Genomic DNA, 19,892 nt, shown 5'->3' with positions numbered 1-19,892 from the left:
GGTTGAGTCTGGATTTGAGATAGGTATGACCACTAAAACGGTAAAATTCATCCTTATGAGTTGTAATACTGCTACATTTTCAGGGCTCAATAACAAGAACTCTGATTAAGATAGAACAACTCCTTATTAGTTGATCTAGTACGCTTGTGGGCTATGGCACATTGGCACGACACGACCCAACCTATCGTGCTTGGGCTGTATCAAGGTCGGAAATCTGAAAAAACAGGTCGTATCGATCGGCCTAAAATATCAACGATCAAAAGATATATGAGACAATATAATACAAATAATACTTCCTTCGTCCCTGTTATTTGTTGTCCTATTCCACTTGGGGCTCAGTCAATTGTTGTCATTCTTATTTCAGGATTGTATTTGATGAGCAATTTGATCATTCACATCCAATTTAATCTAAGTGTCATCTAACAATTGGCTCCTTCTTCTTTCCCGCGTCTTTATACCAAAACAAAAGAATAACAATTGATCGAAATGGAGGGAATACATAGTGATATTGTGGATAATAATGCATTTCAAGATATTTTGTCCCACTTTAATAACAACAAATAATGATCAATCATATGATTCATATCATATAACTATAAGTTATGTCTTATGGTATTAACTTCCAACCATCCAAACCACATCCACCCCTCAAAATCCCAATTGGATTACTCCTTATACCTTCATATGCCAACTACATGAAGAAGCAAATCTTAAACATTCTCTCATACATGGAAATATGGAATCATATTAAGGTATTATACTAATACTTCACAATAAAATAGTAAAAATAGTACTCCATCTCCTTACATTTTTATATGTACCTTTGTGGTATTTGATAAGACAAAGTCTAAGCTAGTTTATTGATTAAACACAAATTTTCGTTTAAGACAAATATATCTGTTTAAGTTCAAAACGGGTCAAATATTACACATTTACGATAAAAATAGAATACATTTAAAATTGTAAAAAGATTTGTCTCATCTATGCAATAGGGTATTATTTAACCCGTGCGTTTTATTCTTAAACGAATACGTCCAACTTAAGGAAGACCCTATTTGTTTATTAAAAGGGTGACTCAATGTTACTTTGTTAGGCCAAGTTGGTGTTAATTAAACATCTTTTAGCAACAAAAGATGTGTCTTTGTCTTTCTTACATCAGCTGGTAGCTAAGCTAGATTATTCACTTAATTATCAATTAATCACCCACCTAATCAACTACAATCTTTTTCTTATGTAATCTATATCTAATTCCACAAATTAAATCAAAGTTTTGTGAGCAATCCTTTTTATTTGATTCCCTTAAAATAACAAATATTCAACTCAAATTTCATATTAATATTAATATTAATTACCCTATAAATTAGTGGTAATTAACCTTTTTTTTTAGGTCCATATCAAACCAAAACACCAACTTTCTCCATAAACAAGTTTGTTCTCCATGCACCAAAAACAATTCAGAGTCGACTAATTAACCAAAAACCCGGAATTTCATCACAAATTCTGTTTTTTTCCATCTCATTTCATTAATTAGTTTGTTCTTCGAGGCAGTGTTAAAATTATTCTGGGTCGGCTAACCATCCATCCGTGAAGGGCGAAATCAAACCAAAACACCAAAAGTTTGTTTTCTTCTATTTCATTTCATTTAATTAAGTTTATTATTCTAGCCAATACCGAAAATGATTCAGGGTCGGCTAACCAGAAGGCAAAAACACGAAACCGAGACGAGAAATGAAGAAATTAATGAAGATATAATTAGTGAATTGCCAAATTCCATCCTTAATCTCATTCTTTCTCTAATCCCAACAAAATCAGTCATTACAACATCATTAGTATCCAAAAGATTCCAACAAATTTCAACTGAATATCTTACATATGCCAACAATTATGATTTTAGTGAAGATTTTTCCAAAAATCATACACAAGATGAATCAACAAAAACCCTAAACACAATCCTAACCCTAAACAAATCCCACAAAATTGACAAATTTAAACTTATTTTTAGCCCAAGAAATAAATTTCATAAATCAAATGTCGTAAATTGGATCGAATTCGCGGTTTTAAGGGATATCAAAGAATTTGATTTAGATTTTTGTAGGCACATTCATATACATTTCTTAACAAAATCTCATATTATTGACAAACATGAAATTTTCGAGTTACCGGGTTTTCTATTCGATTGCAAATCACTCGAAACTGTCAAATTACGACGTTGTATATTAACATTACCAGGAAATTATACTGGGTTTTCAGAGCTTACTACATTGTATCTCAAAGAAGTTCATATACTCGACGAAATGCTCGAAAATATCTTCCAAAACTGCAAAATTCTTGAAGAGGTGGTTTTAAAGGAATGTGGGTCTCTAAGTAGAATCAGAATACTGTCACCTGTGATCAACCTTAGAAAACTGACAGTTTACGAGTGTTACAACGCCTCGATTATCGACATTTCCGGTCCAAATATTCGGTCTTTGCTTATCAGTTGTGGTCATTTAGATTCATGTAAGCTAGAAAACATGCCATTGTTGGAGAATGTATTTATTGGTACAAGAGGTGATGAGTTTGGAGGAGTTATGTACATTTTCATGGAGGTTTTGTCAAGTTTTGCACATGTCAAGAGTTTGACATTGTACCTTGGACACCTTGTGGTAATTTCCTCTCAATTTTTTCTAAATTTTTCCGCTTCTTTCGACTCAGCTGATTCTTTACGTTTTTCTCTAAGGAAAGTCCGTAAAGAATCATCTGAGTAAAAGGGAGTACGTAGTTAGTAATGTTTCTTTGTACCTTGGACACCTTGTGGTAATTTCCTCTCGAATTTTTCTAAATTTTTCCGCTCCTTCAACTCAGCTGGTTCTTTACGTTTTTTTCAAAGGAAAGTCTGAATAAATGTAAAGAATCAGCTGAGTCAAAGGGAGTACGTATGTAGTTAGTAATGTTTCTTTGTACCTTTGAAACCCTATGGTACTTTCCTCCCGAAATTTTTAAAATTGTTCCGCTCCTTCTCTCTCAGCTGTTTCTTTACGTTTTTCTTCAAAATCAGCTGAGTCAAAGGCTGTACATAGTTAGTAATGTTTCTTTGTACCTTTGAAGCCCTTTGGTACTTTCCTCTCGAAATTTTTAAAATTGTTCCGCTCCTTTTGTCTCAGTTGTTTCTTTACGTTTTTCTTCAGAATGAGTTGAGTCAAAGGGAGTACGTAGTTAGTAATGTTTCTTTAAAACCCTATGGTACTTTCCTCCCGAAAATTTTAAAATTGTTTCGCTCCTTCTGTCTCAGTTGTTTCTTTACGTTCTTCTTCAAAATCAGCTGAGTCAAAGGGAGTACGTATTTAGTGATTTTGTGTTTGTTTTATCATTAAATTTGTCTAACATTGTTTAATGTGATTTTTCTTGGTGTAGCCAAGTTTGTTTAAAGATTTCAAGGTGAATTTTAGCAACTTGGAGGAACTAGTGCTTGTTAATTGTCCACTATTTGGACTGTTCAACACTGATGTTTATTGCTTCTTTAAGCATTGTTCTTGTCCTTCCTTGAAGAAGATTACAATCGAGGTACGATCCTCTTTCTTGATTTAATTGGTCTCTCTTGTGACGGACACAAGTTATGACGGACGAAATGACCATTTTACGATAAAAAATAACCATGATCTACAAATTCTTATTTATCAGATAATAGTTACTTTTTATCATAAAATGTGACGCGTTACAATGAGAATTTGTGTTCTCCATATAGTTTCGAAACGTTACCGAGGAATTTCTAGTATAATACTCCCTAGTATCAATTATGTCAACGATACACGGACTATAATTAAGCTAGTTATAGCCGGCTTAGCCGTCATATCGAGTAGGTATATACGGAGTATATCATTTATATATTGCTCATATCGGTTAAATAATGGAAAATGATAAATACAACTCTTAGGGCTATATTTAAGGTACAAAAATAAGAAAGAAATTCTTAAAACATGTATTTATTGCATTGATGTATATGTAATTTTATCATAAATTTCCAAGTTAATACCAAATATGGAAGAAATTAAATGTTTAAATACAACCCTAAGAGCAATAGCTAGCAATAATAGTTCTTAGCATTGGGGTTGTCACCAAGAACTTTATTTTAAAAGTTCTTCTATTGCATTTAAAAGTTGGTTCTTATTTTTAAGAACCAAGTTCTAAAATAAGAACCAAGTTCTAAAGTATTGAAAAATGTACAACCAATAAATATAACTTTGTAAAATGTGAGAAACCATTTTACATTATTTATTTATGGTTTTTTTCCATCTAAGAACTTCATATAAAGTTCTTCTATTGTAAACAAAAATTCTTAAAAATTAGGATTGGTGTATTGTGACATGACATGTGAAGAACTTTATATAAAGTTCTACTATTGCCATTGCTCTAAGGGCTGTATTTAACATTACCCCATAAATAATAGCTAAAAAAACCGTATATTGGTAAAATATCGTCTTAAAAATTAGGTAACATTAATATATCGGATGTGTCGTGAACTTATTTTTTGCTCAATTTAATCCATTGTAGCTATCAACCGTGTCGAAGGAAGATAACTTCGTATGCGAATTCAGAAAACCTAACGTCGAGCCCATCAAAACCGTCTTCAACAATCTCCGGGACGTGAAACTACTTAATTTTCGAGGGACAAGTACAGATATGGAACTTGCAATAGATTTCTTGACGAAATCTCCCAATTTGGAAACAATGTACCTTGTCACGCCCCGATTAAACTCGAATGTATCACGGTCGACATCGAACGGAGACGAGACTTTTGAAGGGATGCAAAGGGTGTTGTACCATATGCTTTTGGACCGTCCTGTGGCCTCACCAACCGTTGACGTTAGAATTGTAAATGATATTAATAATCAACATAATATTTTGTCTTCTATATTTAAATGGCATCATGTTTATGATGTATATTATAAATTATATAAATGAATGTATACGAATACTTCTATTAAATATAATGTATATATATTTATCAGGTGTTTACCAAGTGATCTGTACTTGGAACATAATAGTTTGTTGGTACTTGGTAGGTACTTGAACCTAACCACAAATAACATTATACGTGTGATATAATAACATCGTACAACCAACTTATATATAACTGCGATTATGTGTTATTTTTCTGAGTTATTTTAAAGCTTGTTTTTTATGTTTAGGTGGGTGTTGAGAAACTTTATGTCATAACTTGAATTCTGTTAGAAATAGAGAGATATGTATGTATTGCATAGAGAAGAAAGATATTATTATTAATATGATTGTGTTATTACTGTCAGAGGTACAAGGCTATATATAGACTACATGATAACAGCTACAAAATAATCTAACTATGGTAAATATACACTATTAACATTATAGACATAAATAGCATGATTTAGTCCGTTGGAGCCTTCTGATTGCCAGCCTTGATTGCTTGATTTTCGGGCTCCTATTACCCCCCCTCAAGTTGGTGCGTGTAAATTTACGACGCCCAACTTGGATAGTAAATCTTCGAACATTGAACGTCCAAGGGCTTTCGTCAAAATATCAGCTAGTTGTACCTTGGTAGGAACATAGTTTGGTTTGATGAGACCGTTTAAGATTTCATCTCGGATAAAATGGCAATCCACCTCAATATGTTTGGTGCGTTCGTGAAAAACGGGATTGCGAGCGATATGAAGGGCTGATTGGTTATCACATGATAACGCAATGGGTGGGCGATGAGCAATACCGAGAGATGTAAGGAGGCCTTTGAGCCATTTGAGCTCGCAAACGGTATATGCCATGGCTCGATACTCGGACTCGGCCGAGGATTTAGAGACCGTTGTTTGCTTCTTGGTCTTCCACGAGATGGGGGAGCCGCCGAGAAAGACGATATATGCCGAGAGGGACCTGCGACTAAGGGGGCAAGTGGCATAGTCGGAGTCACAGTAGGCATGGAGGAGAAGGTGGGTGTTTGATCGAAGGAGTAAACCTTGACCAGGATTGGATTTTAGGTAACGCACGACTTGGAGAGCCGCGTGCCAATGGTCCTGTTTTGGCGAGTGCATAAGCGAGCAAGGATATGAACCGAGTATGTTATCTCGGGTCGGGTGATAGTTAGGTAAACAAGTTTACCAACAAGGTGGCGATAAGGTTGAGGGTCGTGAATGGTGGGAGAGGCGGACTCGGGTAGGTTGTGGTTTGGTTCCATAGGAATGGATGCGGGTTTGGAGCCCAACAGTCCGGTTTCTTGAAGGATGTCTAAGGTGTATTTGCGTTGAGAGATGTAAATACCACTTGAATTACGCGCTATCTCCAAGCCCAAAAAATATTTTAGAGGACCGAGGTCTTTCATGTGAAAGCAATTACTTAGGTAGGTTTTGAACTTGTTGATCATGTGAGTGTTGTTCCCGCATATGACAATATCATCGACATATACCAAAACATGGATTTCATTATCGGGTTGGAGGATGGAAAAAAGGGAATGATCATAGGGACATTGAGTGAAGCCATAATGTTTGAGTGCGGAAGCGAGTTTAGCGTACCAACATCGTGGAGCTTGACGGAGCCCATAAAGAGATTTACGGAGGCGACATACCTTTCCGTTTGAATTAGAAAGAAATCCCGGTGGGGGTTTCATATAAACTTCCTCTTGCAGATCACCATGTAAGAAAGCATTGTGAACGTCCATTTGATGGACATCCCAGTTCTTGGCTGCGGCAATAGTTAAGAGAGTACGAACGGTAACCATCTTAATAGTAGGAGCAAAAGTCTCTTGAAAATCAACACCTTCAATTTGACGATTGCCCATAATGACAAGTCGAGCTTTATGTCGCTCAATTGAACCATCCGCATTATATTTAATTTTGTAAACCCATTTAGAACCGATGGCCTTTTTGTGAGACGGAAGAGTTTCAAGAGTCCAAGTATGATTGCGCTCGAGAGCATCGATTTCATTTTGCATAGCATCGCGCCATTTTGGATCCTGCATTGCTTCTTTGAAAGAACATGGCTCGTGATTGTCAGTCACGGCCGCTAAGAAAACTTTATGGTTAGTAGAAAATTTATCATTTTGAAGAAATTTGGAGAGAGGGTATCGAGTACCTGATGAAGATGATGATGTGGCGGAAGCGAGATGAGTGGAGGGGCCGATAGGTGGGCGAACATAACCAGCGAGCCGGGTATTGGGTATCTTAGCACGATGGCCTTTGCCCATAGTTTCAGTGGTGGTCGATGAAGTGGAGATAGGGGTGGCGTCTGTGGTGGAGGGGGTGGTAGTGGGATTGTTGGGGGTAGTGGACGTGGATGGTGTTGGCTCGTGAGAAGATGATGGAGTGGAAACAATGATGTGGTCGATGGGGGTCAGATTATCATCAAGGGATGAGGTCGAAGATGGGGTTGTGTCGTGAAGGTTTAGAGAATAATAAGGAAACTCGTGTTCAAGAAAAATGACATCGCGAGAGGAAAAATATGTACCCGTGTCAAGGTCGTAGACAAGCCATCCCTTTTTACCAAACGGGTATCCCAAGAAAACGCATTTTCGGCCTCTGGGGGCAAATTTATCATGAGACCGATTGATGTTTTTCGCATAACATAAACAACCAAAAGTACGAATGTGACTCATAGGTGGTGGTTTATTAAGAAGCATTTCGTAAGGAGTCTTACCATTATGAATCATAGATGGGGTTCGGTTAAGGAGATAGACGGCCCCTAAAATGGACTCCCCCCAAAAACGAATAGGTAGACTAGCTTGAAAAAGAAGGGCGCGAGCGACGTTTAAAATATGACGATGTTTACGTTCTACGCGCCCGTTTTGTTGTGGGGTGTCGATATTTGAAGTTTGAAAAATGATACCATTTTCTCGAAAAAAAATTTCAAGACTATGAAATTCGCCCCCATTATCACTACGAAGGATTTTAATACGTTTTTGAAATTGTCGATCAATCATGGCAAAGAAATTTAAAAGAGTTTGACGAGTATCACTTTTACGACGTAAAAGATAAACCCACGTAGAGCGAGAGAAATCGTCAACGATAGTAAGAAAATATTTCGACCCACATGACCCATTTTCTGAATACGGGCCCCATAAATCACAGTGTATGACATCAAAAATATCATCCGCATTATTAGAACTTAAAGGGAAAGGGGCACGAGTTTGTTTCGCACGAATACAAATGTCACAGTGTTTACTGTGAAAAGTAGAATGAGAAAATTTTGTTTTATCAATAAATGGTAAAAAACGGGAAAGATTGGAGGACGGATGCCCCAAACGACGATGCCAAAGTTCGACGGTGTCAAGATTGCCAATGGTATATGCGTGTACCTTGTCATTCCGGACACCTTTCAGGAAATAAAGCCCCTCACTTTGCTCACCCGCACCAATCACCATCTTCGAGGTACGGTCCTGTATTAAACAAAGTTGTTGGGAAAACTGTATAGTAAGCGAAGTGTCTAAGAGTAACTTGGAAACAGAAATTAAATTACATTGTAAATTTTCGGCATAAATAACATCCCGTAAAATAAGACGAGGGGATAAATGTATGTCACCGCTTTGATTGGCAACGGCCTTGTCACCGTTGGGCAATCCCACGGACAAAGGCGAAATGTAGTGTAAATTAGTAAAATGAGAAAGACATCCCGACATATGGTGCGAAGCACCAGTGTCGATTATCCAAGAAAAAGTAGAAAAATTACCGCTGAGACGATCAGTATTTTCAGTCTTACGATTCTTCCACATTTGAGTTATCTCATCAAGCTCCCGGGCATCAAGAGTATTAAAATCAATCCTGTCCAAATTGTTAAGAGAAGAACGAGAAGTAGAAGCGCTATTACCATTAGAGGAGCCTGCGGCCATATGAGCGCGCGGACCAGAACCAGTATTTGGCTTATTGTGCTCTTGCTTATTGCGACGAGGGTCTGGTACGAACACTGCTTGACTAAGATCCGTGGCATTCAAATCGATATAAACACGATCACGAAAACGATCACCCCAATATTCGGGCCAATTACCCGTAACACGAAAACAAGTTCGCAAAAAATGACCGTGCTTTTTGCACACGATACAATATGGACGATTATTAGAATTATTAGTGGAATTATTATACTGAGAATTATAATGAGTATTAGCATGATGAGCAGTAGACTCCCGACCCCCTCCCTGGCTAGAATTATTATTATTATTATTACGCACTCTGGCCGCGAAAGCCATAGGGTCAGGGCGATTTTCATTGGTGTCAGTGAGGCTTTTAGACAATAATCTAACTCCCTCTTCTTGCAATAAACGATTGTAAACAATATCAAGATGAGGAAGAGGAGTAATACCAATGATTTGAGAGCGAGCATTATCAAAACGATCGTCTAATCCCATCAAAAAATCACGTACCCGATCTTTGTCTCGACGAGTTTCGAAAATAGACACCCAGTCACAGGGACACGATTTGCAGGAACACGGAGGAATTGGGTCGTGCTCCATCAATTCGTCCCAAAGGCTGGTAAGACGACCGTAGTACGCCATCAAGGATTCCGTTGGACCCTGTCGACATGTGCTAATCTCTGATTTCAGCCTATAGATGCGTGCCTCATTGGCTTGCTTGAAGCGAAGACGGATTGTATCCCAAACCAATTTGGCTTCGGGACGACATGAAATAGATTTAGCAATGGCAGGTTCGATGGTAGCATATATCCAAGCCGTAACAAGAGCGTTGGTGGAACGCCAAAGTTTAAAATCAGATGCCGTCTCCGAGGGTTTGACAATAGTGCCGTCTATATAGCCCAATTTATCTTTAGCGAGGAGAGCGAGATGGAATGCACGAGACCACTCGTCATAATTATTACCATTGAACGAAACATATGAGATCTTGGTACCCGGATTTTCAGAATGAATAACCGAGACCACAGAGGAATTATGGGATGAGTTTGATGAGGAGTTTGTCATGATGATATTAAATTAAAAAAATGGAGAAGAGAAGAGGATGAAGAGATCAGAAGAGAAATATCACGTCTGATACCATGTTAGAAATAGAGAGATATGTATGTATTGCATAGAGAAGAAAGATATTATTATTAATATGATTGTGTTATTACTGTCAGAGGTACAAGGCTATATATAGACTACATGATAACAGCTACAAAATAATCTAACTATGGTAAATATACACTATTAACAATATAGACATAAATAGCATGATTTAGTCCGTTGGAGCCTTCTGATTGCCAGCCTTGATTGCTTGATTTTCGGGCTCCTATTAAATTCTTTAATTTAAAACAAAACTCAAAAACTTTATTATAAAACTCAGATTCTACCCACTACAACTGGTTGTATAGTCTATTAACTAAACATAACGGTTTGCTGGTCGTATCCAGAATAAGATATTTGTGAAACTATGTTATTTAACTATTTAATTGGATTTGTAAATGTCAAGTAGCTTAATGACGTGAGTTCAAATTCTGTCAGCGTTTTAAATCGTTTTGCGATACCAAAAAGAAACTATTCAATTGGATTTAATAAGGGTTCAGGGTCGTAAGCCGTTGATTAGCAAGTTCAAAAGGTTTTAAAAATCGGTGCTTAAATTTTTCAAAATAAGTAATAACGGAACTTTGAGGTAGTAAGAATGAAGCACTTCAAATTTGATTTTTTTATTATTTGGGGCCTTAATAATTTACCCGACGGCCTTGGATGGTTAAGAGGGTGACAAAATTCTCAAAACTATGAGTAAAATTTACTCCATCGTAATCGAGTAATATATTCCTAAGGAAACATAATGGAGTTTTTCAATTTCTTTATCACTAGTGTCAGTCAGTGTCGTTCTTTTGTTTGGTCTGGTTGTATGTATGGCGGTGGTCCTGGGAGGTGTCGCTTGGTGAATCGGGTGTCTTTTTTCGGTCTTGCATGTCTCCTTGTGTGAATGGTCTTTCTCTTTGTTTGTTGTCCTTTCCATCTTGGACTTGATTGGTTTTTTGGGTTTGATGGTCTGTTTGGGTCGGGTTTGGCTTTGACTATTGGTCCTCTTTTCTGTTCGTTTGGTCTTTGGGTGCATCTTATGAAGCTTTTGTTTTCTTTTGTTATTGTTGGTTGGGAAGACGGCTCTGTTTGTCTTGTTTTTAAATTGGTATTCTGTGATTAATCTGTTCGAAAATGGTGTGCCTGGTTGTGTTGATATGGGGTGGTCCGTGGATTTTGGTTTGTCGGTTATGGTGGTTCTTCAAAATTAAATGTCTAATTGCCTTTATTCTCATTTCCTCCAAATAATTTAGATATATGTGGTAATAATGACTTCGACGAACTTGGGAAACATGTTCTTTAATTTGTCTGAGGTCTCCTTAAGTATGAAGGTGGTTGTTCGTTGGGCTAATGGGTTTTCTTTTTTCCATCTCATCTATTGGCGGAGTTTCTGTGGTTGTTGGCCTGGGTTGTTTGAAGGACCTATTTACCTCGATGTAGGAGAATTTTCTCCATCAGAGGCAGGACTTCGTGGCCCGTTATCTTTTTTGTCTTTCTACGCTCTTGTAGCGTAAATGCATCTTGGTCTTGCTTCTTTGCACCTCAACTGTCTCAATGGCCAGTAGAAGTTGTTTGCCTTACTGTTGACTTTGATGCGGAAGCTTATCATCCTCTCTGTCTGTTACCATCAAGCCTTCGATGTTATAGTTTATCTCTCTTTGTTGTACTTATAATTTTAAATAAGTTTTATGTAATCTCTATGCTACTAAGTCGAATAGCTTACTTTGTAACGTCTGTGACATTGTAAGTTATTTTTCTCCTACTGTCAAAAAATAAAATATTTAGATATAGTTAGATCGATCTTTTACCAATTGATGAAAATATTTAGAGATTGAGTTTCTTATTGAAAAACTTTTTTCATGAGTAGCACCTTTATCTGTTTTATATTAATTCTATATATAAGTAATAAAATAAGGATAATGATAGATACAACCCTTAAGATTGGAAATAAGAATTAAATAAATGCAGTTCATGAAGTGGAATTAAAGTAAGAATGCATGACAAATTTACGCATATATTGATGTCATGACCTACCATCGAAAGATGAATTAAAGTTAAGTGTTGTTGATTGAATGGTTAATGTTTTTTTTTTTTTTTTTTTTTTTTTTTTTTTGGTGCTCGATTGAATGGTTAATGTAAGGTTGATGTTCCCTTAGCGAGAGCAATTGAATTGGTTTTTTTTTTTTTTTTTTTTTTTGACAACAAGGATGAATAGCTTACATTATTTTAAATGTTACAAAGTAAACTATTCGACTAGGTAACACCAGAGACCTACCCACCAAATCTAGTGTTACCAAGCCAAAACTAAAGATAACATAAACATGAAAGACGATAACAAAAGCTAGAAGAGCAACAAGGACATGATGGTGAACGCAAGCGAGAGAGCCACGGTCCGTAGGACGAGCTTCATAAACACGGAAGACCTCCAAAATTTGCCGATACAGACGAGCCGCAGAGTGACAATAGCAAGATGTACTTACGATCTTGCGAAAAGATCGTAGAAAGACAAAGTGGTAAGCAAGACGACTAAGTCCGCCACCGATGGAGATAAAACTCCTACACCTTAGAGATTGAACCCTTTGATCGTAGGACCAACAGACCAAGAAATCCGAAATGCAATGTCCAACACGACCACGAACCCAAGGGGACAGGACACCCATGCTCAAAGTCGGGTGCGAAGACACCATAACCCTAGTTGGAAAGGGAGACATGGCACTACAAGCCACCCCAAAGATTATGGGACAAGACACCCATAACCCACAGGATGCAATTATTATTAACAAAAGCATAGAATAAAACAAATTTGCATGAGAAAAAGACAGGACCACCGAAGCCATCCAATCCAACGCCACAACCAACCCACCATAGACCAACCCGAAGGACCTCAAAACGACTCCAACACCAACACCGACCCACACCGGTTAAGACCACTGCGTAACATCACAACATCCAGGGCAGGCAAAGGAGAAACCCGCCAACACCAAAAAGACCCAAACGCCAAACGATGACCACAAGAACCCAAACGAAAACCCAACAACAGCACCACAAAAGGCTTACATGCAACCCCACAAAAGGACAGAGGCCTAGACAAAGACCTAAACCACGCAAAAGGAATCAGATACACTCCAACGAAACCCGTTTCACCAACCGGCACCTCCCAGGACCACCGTCAAACAACCAACTGGACCCAAAAAAAACACAGACGCACACGAGAGGTGAAGGAAAAGGGACCGAAAGGTGGGGGAAATGGGGGGATCACCAAAACAGACCCAAAACACGCCCTCAAGGAGCCACAGACGGATGAGCTATACTCATCGACTCACATACAAAAGCAGACAAAGAGAACCAGCCAAGAGGTGGGGGGAGTGGGGGGATCACCTCTAGGATGGAACCAAAAGCGACGGTGACAGGACAAGGTGACGGAAGGGCGGGGACGACAGAGAACCAAGACCCAACCCGAAGGGGAAAAACACAACCCAGAGACCGACAACAACCTAACAACTAGAGCAGCCACCAAACCGGAGCCACCATACCAGGGGCGGGGGAAACCCCAGGGGCCGTGGCACACACCACACGACCGCAAGCAAGACCGAAAGGAGCCAGGAAAAAGGAGATCGTTGGGAAAGAGGCGAATCACCGGCGACCACCACAAACACCACCCACAAACACCCAAGAACTACCCCGGATCAAGAAACAAACCCATGAAAAGCCGAGAAAACCGAAAAACACCGGGTGTCGGATCAGTGAAAGGAAGATAAAGCCGAAGAGAAGAACGGTCGCCGGAGATGGGCCAAAAGAAGGCCCCATCTCCGGCGAAAGGGTGGCGGCAGGTTGGAGGCTAGGGCGTGGATGGAGGCGGCGGCGGCTCAAGGAAAATTAGGTTTTTGGTTTTGGGGGTTTTTGAGAGAAAAAAGAAACCTGATTTTTAGAGAGAGAGTTGGCTTTTGATCTATCTATTGGTTAATGTAAGGTTAATGACAACTTTCTTATTTATGTTCGATTTAAGCTTCTATTTATTTTCTCTTTTGGAATCTTAAATACATTTTTTTTCCTTAGAGTTGTATATGTATCATTTTTTCCATTTAACAATACTATATTTTCGTTTGACTTCAAGAATTTTAACTGTCGAGATGTTACACGATTCTTTCCATTACCTCCAACAAAACTTGTTTTTTTTTGTTTTTTTTTTGTTTTTTACATATATAGAACAAACTAATAATTCTAAAATAGATAAAACATTGAGACAAGGTTAGTAGAATTGAGAGGACACTTATCACAAACAATAATCATACATTAATTTAAAAATCAACTCAAAAGATACAATTAAAAGGAGCAACAAGTTATGCCCTTTCAACTTATTCCTAGTGATTACAAAATCACCTCCACACCAAATCACACCTAAAACAAAAAATAAATAAACAAAAAATAAAATACAAGTAATAAAGATATACGTCGGTCCAAATTAAGTACTCCCTCCGTCTTATTAATTTGTTTACCTTTAATTAAAATATCCCTCACCAGGAATAAAAAAAGGTAAACAAATGATTGGACGAGGACGGGAGGAGTACAATACAATCAATTTTAATCAAAATTTAGCATTAATTGACAAATGCACAATGTTTCCTAATCTCACCACTAGACCCAGTGTGCACACCAATTTGAGTCATCTTAACCATGGCCTTTCCAAACTCCTCAAAGAAAACCTCTAGTGGACTAGAGACAAGTTCCAAGATAATCGACTTAGCCGTGACTCCGGTGGTCAATGCTGCATCGGATTGGAATAGACCACGACGTTTCAAGACGAGTTTGTAGTAGTCGAGATCAAATGTCCTAAAGCTACCAGGGTCCATTTCGACTATGGTAGTGTTGTCTTTCGGGTTAGGGCATTTTCGGGCCTTAAGGTTGGCTGCGTACTCGCTGTCTAATTTTGGGTCTTCACCGAATCCTCTTCCCGTGAAATTGTATAGACGTTCTGTGAATGATGGGCAGTGTGATATCCCTATTGTGTGCGCACCTGGTAGAGTGGTAGGCAAACCAATTGTAACATGTTAAACATTAGGGCAGAGTACGGAACGGGTATTTGATCCAAAGTGCTAGTTCGGATCGGATATCCATATTAGAAATCCTGAAGTTAGATATCCAATATCCAAACCAAATGTCTCGGATATCCAATGTTCGGGTATCCAAAATAATCGGATCGGATGCGGATATCCATCGGATATCCATACTTTTGAATTTACTTTAAAATTAAGTTTGAAACACGATTATATTCATAGTTTTACATGATATTTTCTTTCGTATTCTTATTCCAATGTTCTCGCTATAAAATTTAAATATCACCTAGATATTTCTCTAATATTTTAAACATTAATTAAGTTGTTGTATCAAATAAAATTTTATTTTCTCGAAAATATACTACAAAACTATAGTTTCGGATCAGATCGGATATCCAAATGTTTTAATTCTAATATCCATATCCAAACCAAAACCAAAGATTTCGGATCAGATATCTAAACCAAACTTAACTTTCGGATCGGATATCCAAAAATTCGGATCGGATTCGGATTGGATATCGGATCAGTTTGGATAATCGGATTTTTTGCTCAACCCTATTAAACATGACATACCCTATCAAAATCAGTAAATTGTCACGTCTGAATTTGTATTTTAAATCTAAATTCAGACGTGACAATTGAATCTGGATTTTTTAAGTGAAATTGAATCTGGATCCCAATAAGGTGGAGATCAAGATCAAATTCCATTTAACTTTTAGCTGATTAAAACCCGGTCCAGATCCATTGACATCGAATTTTTTCATTCCAACTAATAACAACAATAAAGTCTATCAAAGTGTGACCAAGTCTTACCAGAAAGCACGACCAAGTCTTTCAAATCAAGTCCTTGTCTACCAAAAAAGGTTAGAAGTGAGCTCAAATTGCTAGTAGGTGGTGGGATATTTTTGAGTGCTTCTTTAGCGCTTGAGACCTTTCCGTCCCGTCGGCCTGTCGCCACCGGCCAATACGGTCCTCCCTGTGATACCGAACCATTAATAAATTGTTCGACAATTACTCTTATACAAGTACATAAAATTTTAATAACATTGTGCATTTGCCAAAAGTCGAAATTTAACCAAGTGGTGTTAGTTCAGTGGTAGCCGGGTTAAACCTTGAAGTTTGCAAAAATGCAGGAGTTGAGAGTTCCCGGGTTCGACTACCAGCTGGGGCGATGATCACTTGGCCACTGCAGCCTCCGAAGGGGGTGGCTTACATGGTCCATGTGGTGGTGCGGGAATGCATGGGCCCGGGGGGATTCAACCCCCTCGTCATCAAAAAAAAAAAAAGTCGAAATTCTTAGCTAGCTTACCCTATTATAATACCGTTTTTTTTGTAGAGGGTCCAAAAGGGCGATTTGAACTCAAGTCATGAGTACCACATCTCACGACTTTACCAACTAAACTAGTTGACATCTGCTTTATAATAACGTCTTAATGTAGTTTATTAAAAGAAGATGGAGAGCTTACAATGGTAACAACAGCATCTCTAGCAGCCAAATTTAGAATATCAGCACAAGAAACAACACCAGGGCACTCGGCCTCAACGAGACTCTTAATACTATCAATGAATCCAAACCCGCGAAGTGTTTGGTTTGGGGTCGCGGTCTTCTCAGTTTTGTTTCCCGATGCTTGAGTTACGTTTAGTAACACCGATGCATCACATCCCTACGTTCACCCGGAACAAAATGAATTAGTAACTCGTAAACATTATACTAACAAATGTAAATTCTTAAATACGAAACATTAACAAAAATGTGTTAGGGTTTACATTACGTATATAGGCCCTGTTTGACAAACAGCAGAAACAGATTTATATTAGCTAGCACATAATATTAGCATAATACGGTTGGCAGATTTTAGCAGCAAGTTTGACCATCGAATTAAATTAGCAGAATTAAGAAAACGTGTTTGATACGTAATTAGCAGATTATAGGACAAATCTACCATTTTCATGTATAAAATGAATTAGCAGCATATTCATAAACATTAGATTCCGGCCAATATGCTATCTAAATATGTCATTAACCAAACACTTAAAATTAGTAGATTGATTGGTGAATCTACTATATTTACGCCGGAATCTACTCATTTCACCTAATATGTTGTTTACCAAACAACTCCATAATGTTACATAAATATACGAAGTATAAGTTAACGAAAAAAAATCGGAATAATAACATACCCGAACAAAGCAGTCATGGAATACCATTCTAAGTAACGGAGCAGCCAAAGTTGGAGCATTTGATATGTGTTGATGAGCAAATTTTTGCACAATTTCTTCGGCTTTCGGGCAACTTTGTGCATAATAACCCATTTCTAATTGAGCATCAACAATGCTTAAAAACCCTATTATTCCTATTATGATCATACTAAAACAAGCCATTTTCATGTTTTTTTTTTGTATAACTTGAGACAAATTGTAGCAAATTATAATAGAACTACTTAAGTAAGTGTGTGATAAATTGAGGAGATAACAAGTCAATATATATAGTGAATAGACATCTAAGTTATAAGGAATATAATAATAGTATGCAAATTCTCTTTCCGGACGGCTGAACTCGTCTGAAATTAAGATAGATAAAATGTGATCATTTTACGATAAATAGAATTGTAATCAGTTTATGATTAGAAAGTGACAATTTTAATTACAACTTTTTAATAAATGGTCTCCTTTTATTATAAAATGATGACATTTTTCCGTCTTAAGTTAAGACCGGAGATTAATTAATAATAATATGAGGAATATAAAGTTATATTGATGTTCAATTATGCTAACAAACATGTGATGTCTTGTAGCATTTTATGCATAGTTTTCTCGAGGTTAACAACTATGGTTATTAGTTAGTTGTTGGTTAAAGGCTGCCCATTTGGTGAAAGTTACGTTTTATTGTCATTTTCTTCGTTAATTTTTTCCCATGCATGTACGTCCTTGCGCTATGGACACTTTTGTCCACCGTTATTGATCTGTCTTGCATGTAAAAAAAAAGTTAAGTCTTTCTTTAATTGGAAATGATTTACAATAAATTCATCAAACGTCTCGAAACGATAATGTTATAAGTTTGATAATATCAGGTTTGGGTAGGATATGAATCACGAGTTATATGTTTATTTTAAATTCAAGCGGTAATATATGGATTCAGTATATGAATTTTTGAAATCTAAATTTAATTATAACAATAAATTCAACGGCGGTCAAAAAAATAACTTGTCGATAGTATATGTCATGTTCTTTCGGGCTAAAATTAGCTGAACTGTACTGAATTTAACTGAATTATAGAAATAAGCTGAGAGAGTTGAGTTATGTAATAATGAGTACAATTAAACTAACCGATGAATGAAGTTGAACTGAATTGAAGTGAACTCAATTAAACTACAAATAAGTTAAGCTAAACTATATGAACTGACATTAAACTGAAGAGAACGGGCCGACGCGTGATTATCTCCTACATTGTAGAAGAAGAAAAGTAATAGAGGAGGGGGCTAAAAGGGACAAGAACAAGGTAGTAACAAAAGTGATTGCTTTACCTGCTCTAGGAATTATGCATGTACAATCTAGTGATTGTTTTCTGCAATTATTGTTGCATAATTATTCCTACCCTACAATAAACTAAGCAATCATGATTAAGATGTTATTAATAATCTGTAGACTAATTAATCCAGCAAGTCACTTACGTACGTACATGTGTTAATAGTGCCACCATATGCATATCGTAGACTTCCTAGTTATTTCATTAACGATATTTTGTAAACGGGGTGTGACAAATTATTCGATTAAAATTGTTCGTCTGTCACGTTATTTTCACTAATAAATATCGATGTTTTGGTAAATTTTACCGAGTAGATGATATTAAACGAGTTAAAGCGGTCTTATTCGATAATCGTGTATTTAGGTTATGTTTGGTTAATTATGTAAGTGATAGTGATTGCAATACGAATAATAAAGAACATAAATAACTGACACAAGAGATTTGGTGACGCGGAAAACCCTATGAGGGAAACAACCGCGGGGGGAGACGGAGTCTCACCAATATTATAACTTTAGGTCACGCGCGAGTACAAGAAGAGTTAGGCGGCAATATTGCTAGTGTATGTTCGCTTAGATTAGGGTTGTAGCTTGAGTTGTGAATGAATCTTCCTTTACTTCCCATCGTCTTATATAGGAATAAACCCTAGTAGAGTTTAATTGGCTTGCTCTTCAAGATAGTATATGCCGCTATTTAATTAATTGGCCTGACTCAGCTCCCCGTTCGCCTGCTACCCGTGACCCGTCAACTCCTTGACTTGGTCCCAGTTGACTCTTATTTGATAGTATGGCCCACGTATGTAGAAATTGGGCCCAAACAATCGACGAGTATCTTAATATACTAACCGGTAAATTAATAACAACTACGGAGTACATACTAATGAGTAGTTTATTTCCAAGCTTCTTGCTTGCAAATTACTCTATATATCCATAAATTATCGTGATAGAAATCGTACTAAAGAAAAGTTTGAATGGAAAGTGAAAGAAAAGTTGATAGAGGCTAAGTATGTACTTGAAGTGGGAGCCTCTTATTAGAGAAAGTTAACGGGTCATGCATGTCGGAAGGAATTAAATATCTTCGTGCATATAATTATTGCATGTCGATAGAAATATATATCATGCAAAAAAAACTTTGATCATCAATAACTTTTTCATTTTCTATGATATACCCCTCCTTTTATGCAAAAAAAACTTTGACCGTCAATAACTCTTGGCTACAAGTTCAGAATACGATAAACTTTTTTTCCAAATTGAACGACTTTAAGAGTTCTTCCGTTTGAAAAAAAATTCACCGACGTCTCAACTCGTACTCGGGAATTATGGTCGGTCAAAGTTTATTCGTTAAA

The 19,892-nt window shown here is 37.2% G+C and overlaps 3 protein-coding genes across 4 annotated transcripts; 1 reads left to right on the top strand and 2 right to left on the bottom strand.

The window, feature by feature from the left end:
• Positions 1–1,391: 1,391 nt before the first annotated feature.
• LOC141591358 (F-box protein At4g09920-like) lies at positions 1,392–5,080 on the top strand. Its single transcript, XM_074411670.1, has 3 exons — positions 1,392–2,645; positions 3,394–3,543; positions 4,531–5,080. The coding sequence occupies exons 1-3, from the start codon at positions 1,677–1,679 to the stop codon at positions 4,939–4,941; spliced, it is 1,530 nt and encodes a 509-aa protein (XP_074267771.1). The 5' UTR covers positions 1,392–1,676; the 3' UTR covers positions 4,942–5,080.
• A 2,990-nt stretch (positions 5,081–8,070) lies between these two features.
• LOC141591357 (uncharacterized) lies at positions 8,071–10,009 on the bottom strand. 2 transcript variants are annotated; one of them, XM_074411668.1, is made up of 3 exons: positions 9,292–10,009; positions 8,665–8,886; positions 8,071–8,374 (listed from the first exon to the last, which is right to left on the bottom strand). In XM_074411668.1, exons 1-3 carry the CDS (start codon positions 9,902–9,904, stop codon positions 8,340–8,342), a joined length of 870 nt encoding a protein of 289 aa, XP_074267769.1. In that variant the 5' UTR covers positions 9,905–10,009; the 3' UTR covers positions 8,071–8,339. The 2 variants fall into 2 exon arrangements, with proteins under 2 accessions (XP_074267769.1, XP_074267768.1); XM_074411667.1 differs by having other exon boundaries at positions 8,665–10,006.
• Positions 10,010–14,240: 4,231 nt separating this feature from the next.
• Positions 14,241–17,476, bottom strand: LOC141591356 (peroxidase 3-like). Its single transcript, XM_074411666.1, has 4 exons — positions 17,206–17,476; positions 16,491–16,688; positions 15,838–16,000; positions 14,241–14,984 (listed from the first exon to the last, which is right to left on the bottom strand). The coding sequence occupies exons 1-4, from the start codon at positions 17,410–17,412 to the stop codon at positions 14,569–14,571; spliced, it is 984 nt and encodes a 327-aa protein (XP_074267767.1). The 5' UTR covers positions 17,413–17,476; the 3' UTR covers positions 14,241–14,568.
• Positions 17,477–19,892: the final 2,416 nt, after the last annotated feature.

This window comes from Silene latifolia, chromosome 7 (assembly GCF_048544455.1).
Source record: "Silene latifolia isolate original U9 population chromosome 7, ASM4854445v1, whole genome shotgun sequence".
NCBI lineage: Eukaryota > Viridiplantae > Streptophyta > Magnoliopsida > Caryophyllales > Caryophyllaceae > Silene > Silene latifolia.
Note: the sequence above shows the minus strand (reverse complement) of the source record. Positions and strands in the feature narration are given on the sequence as shown.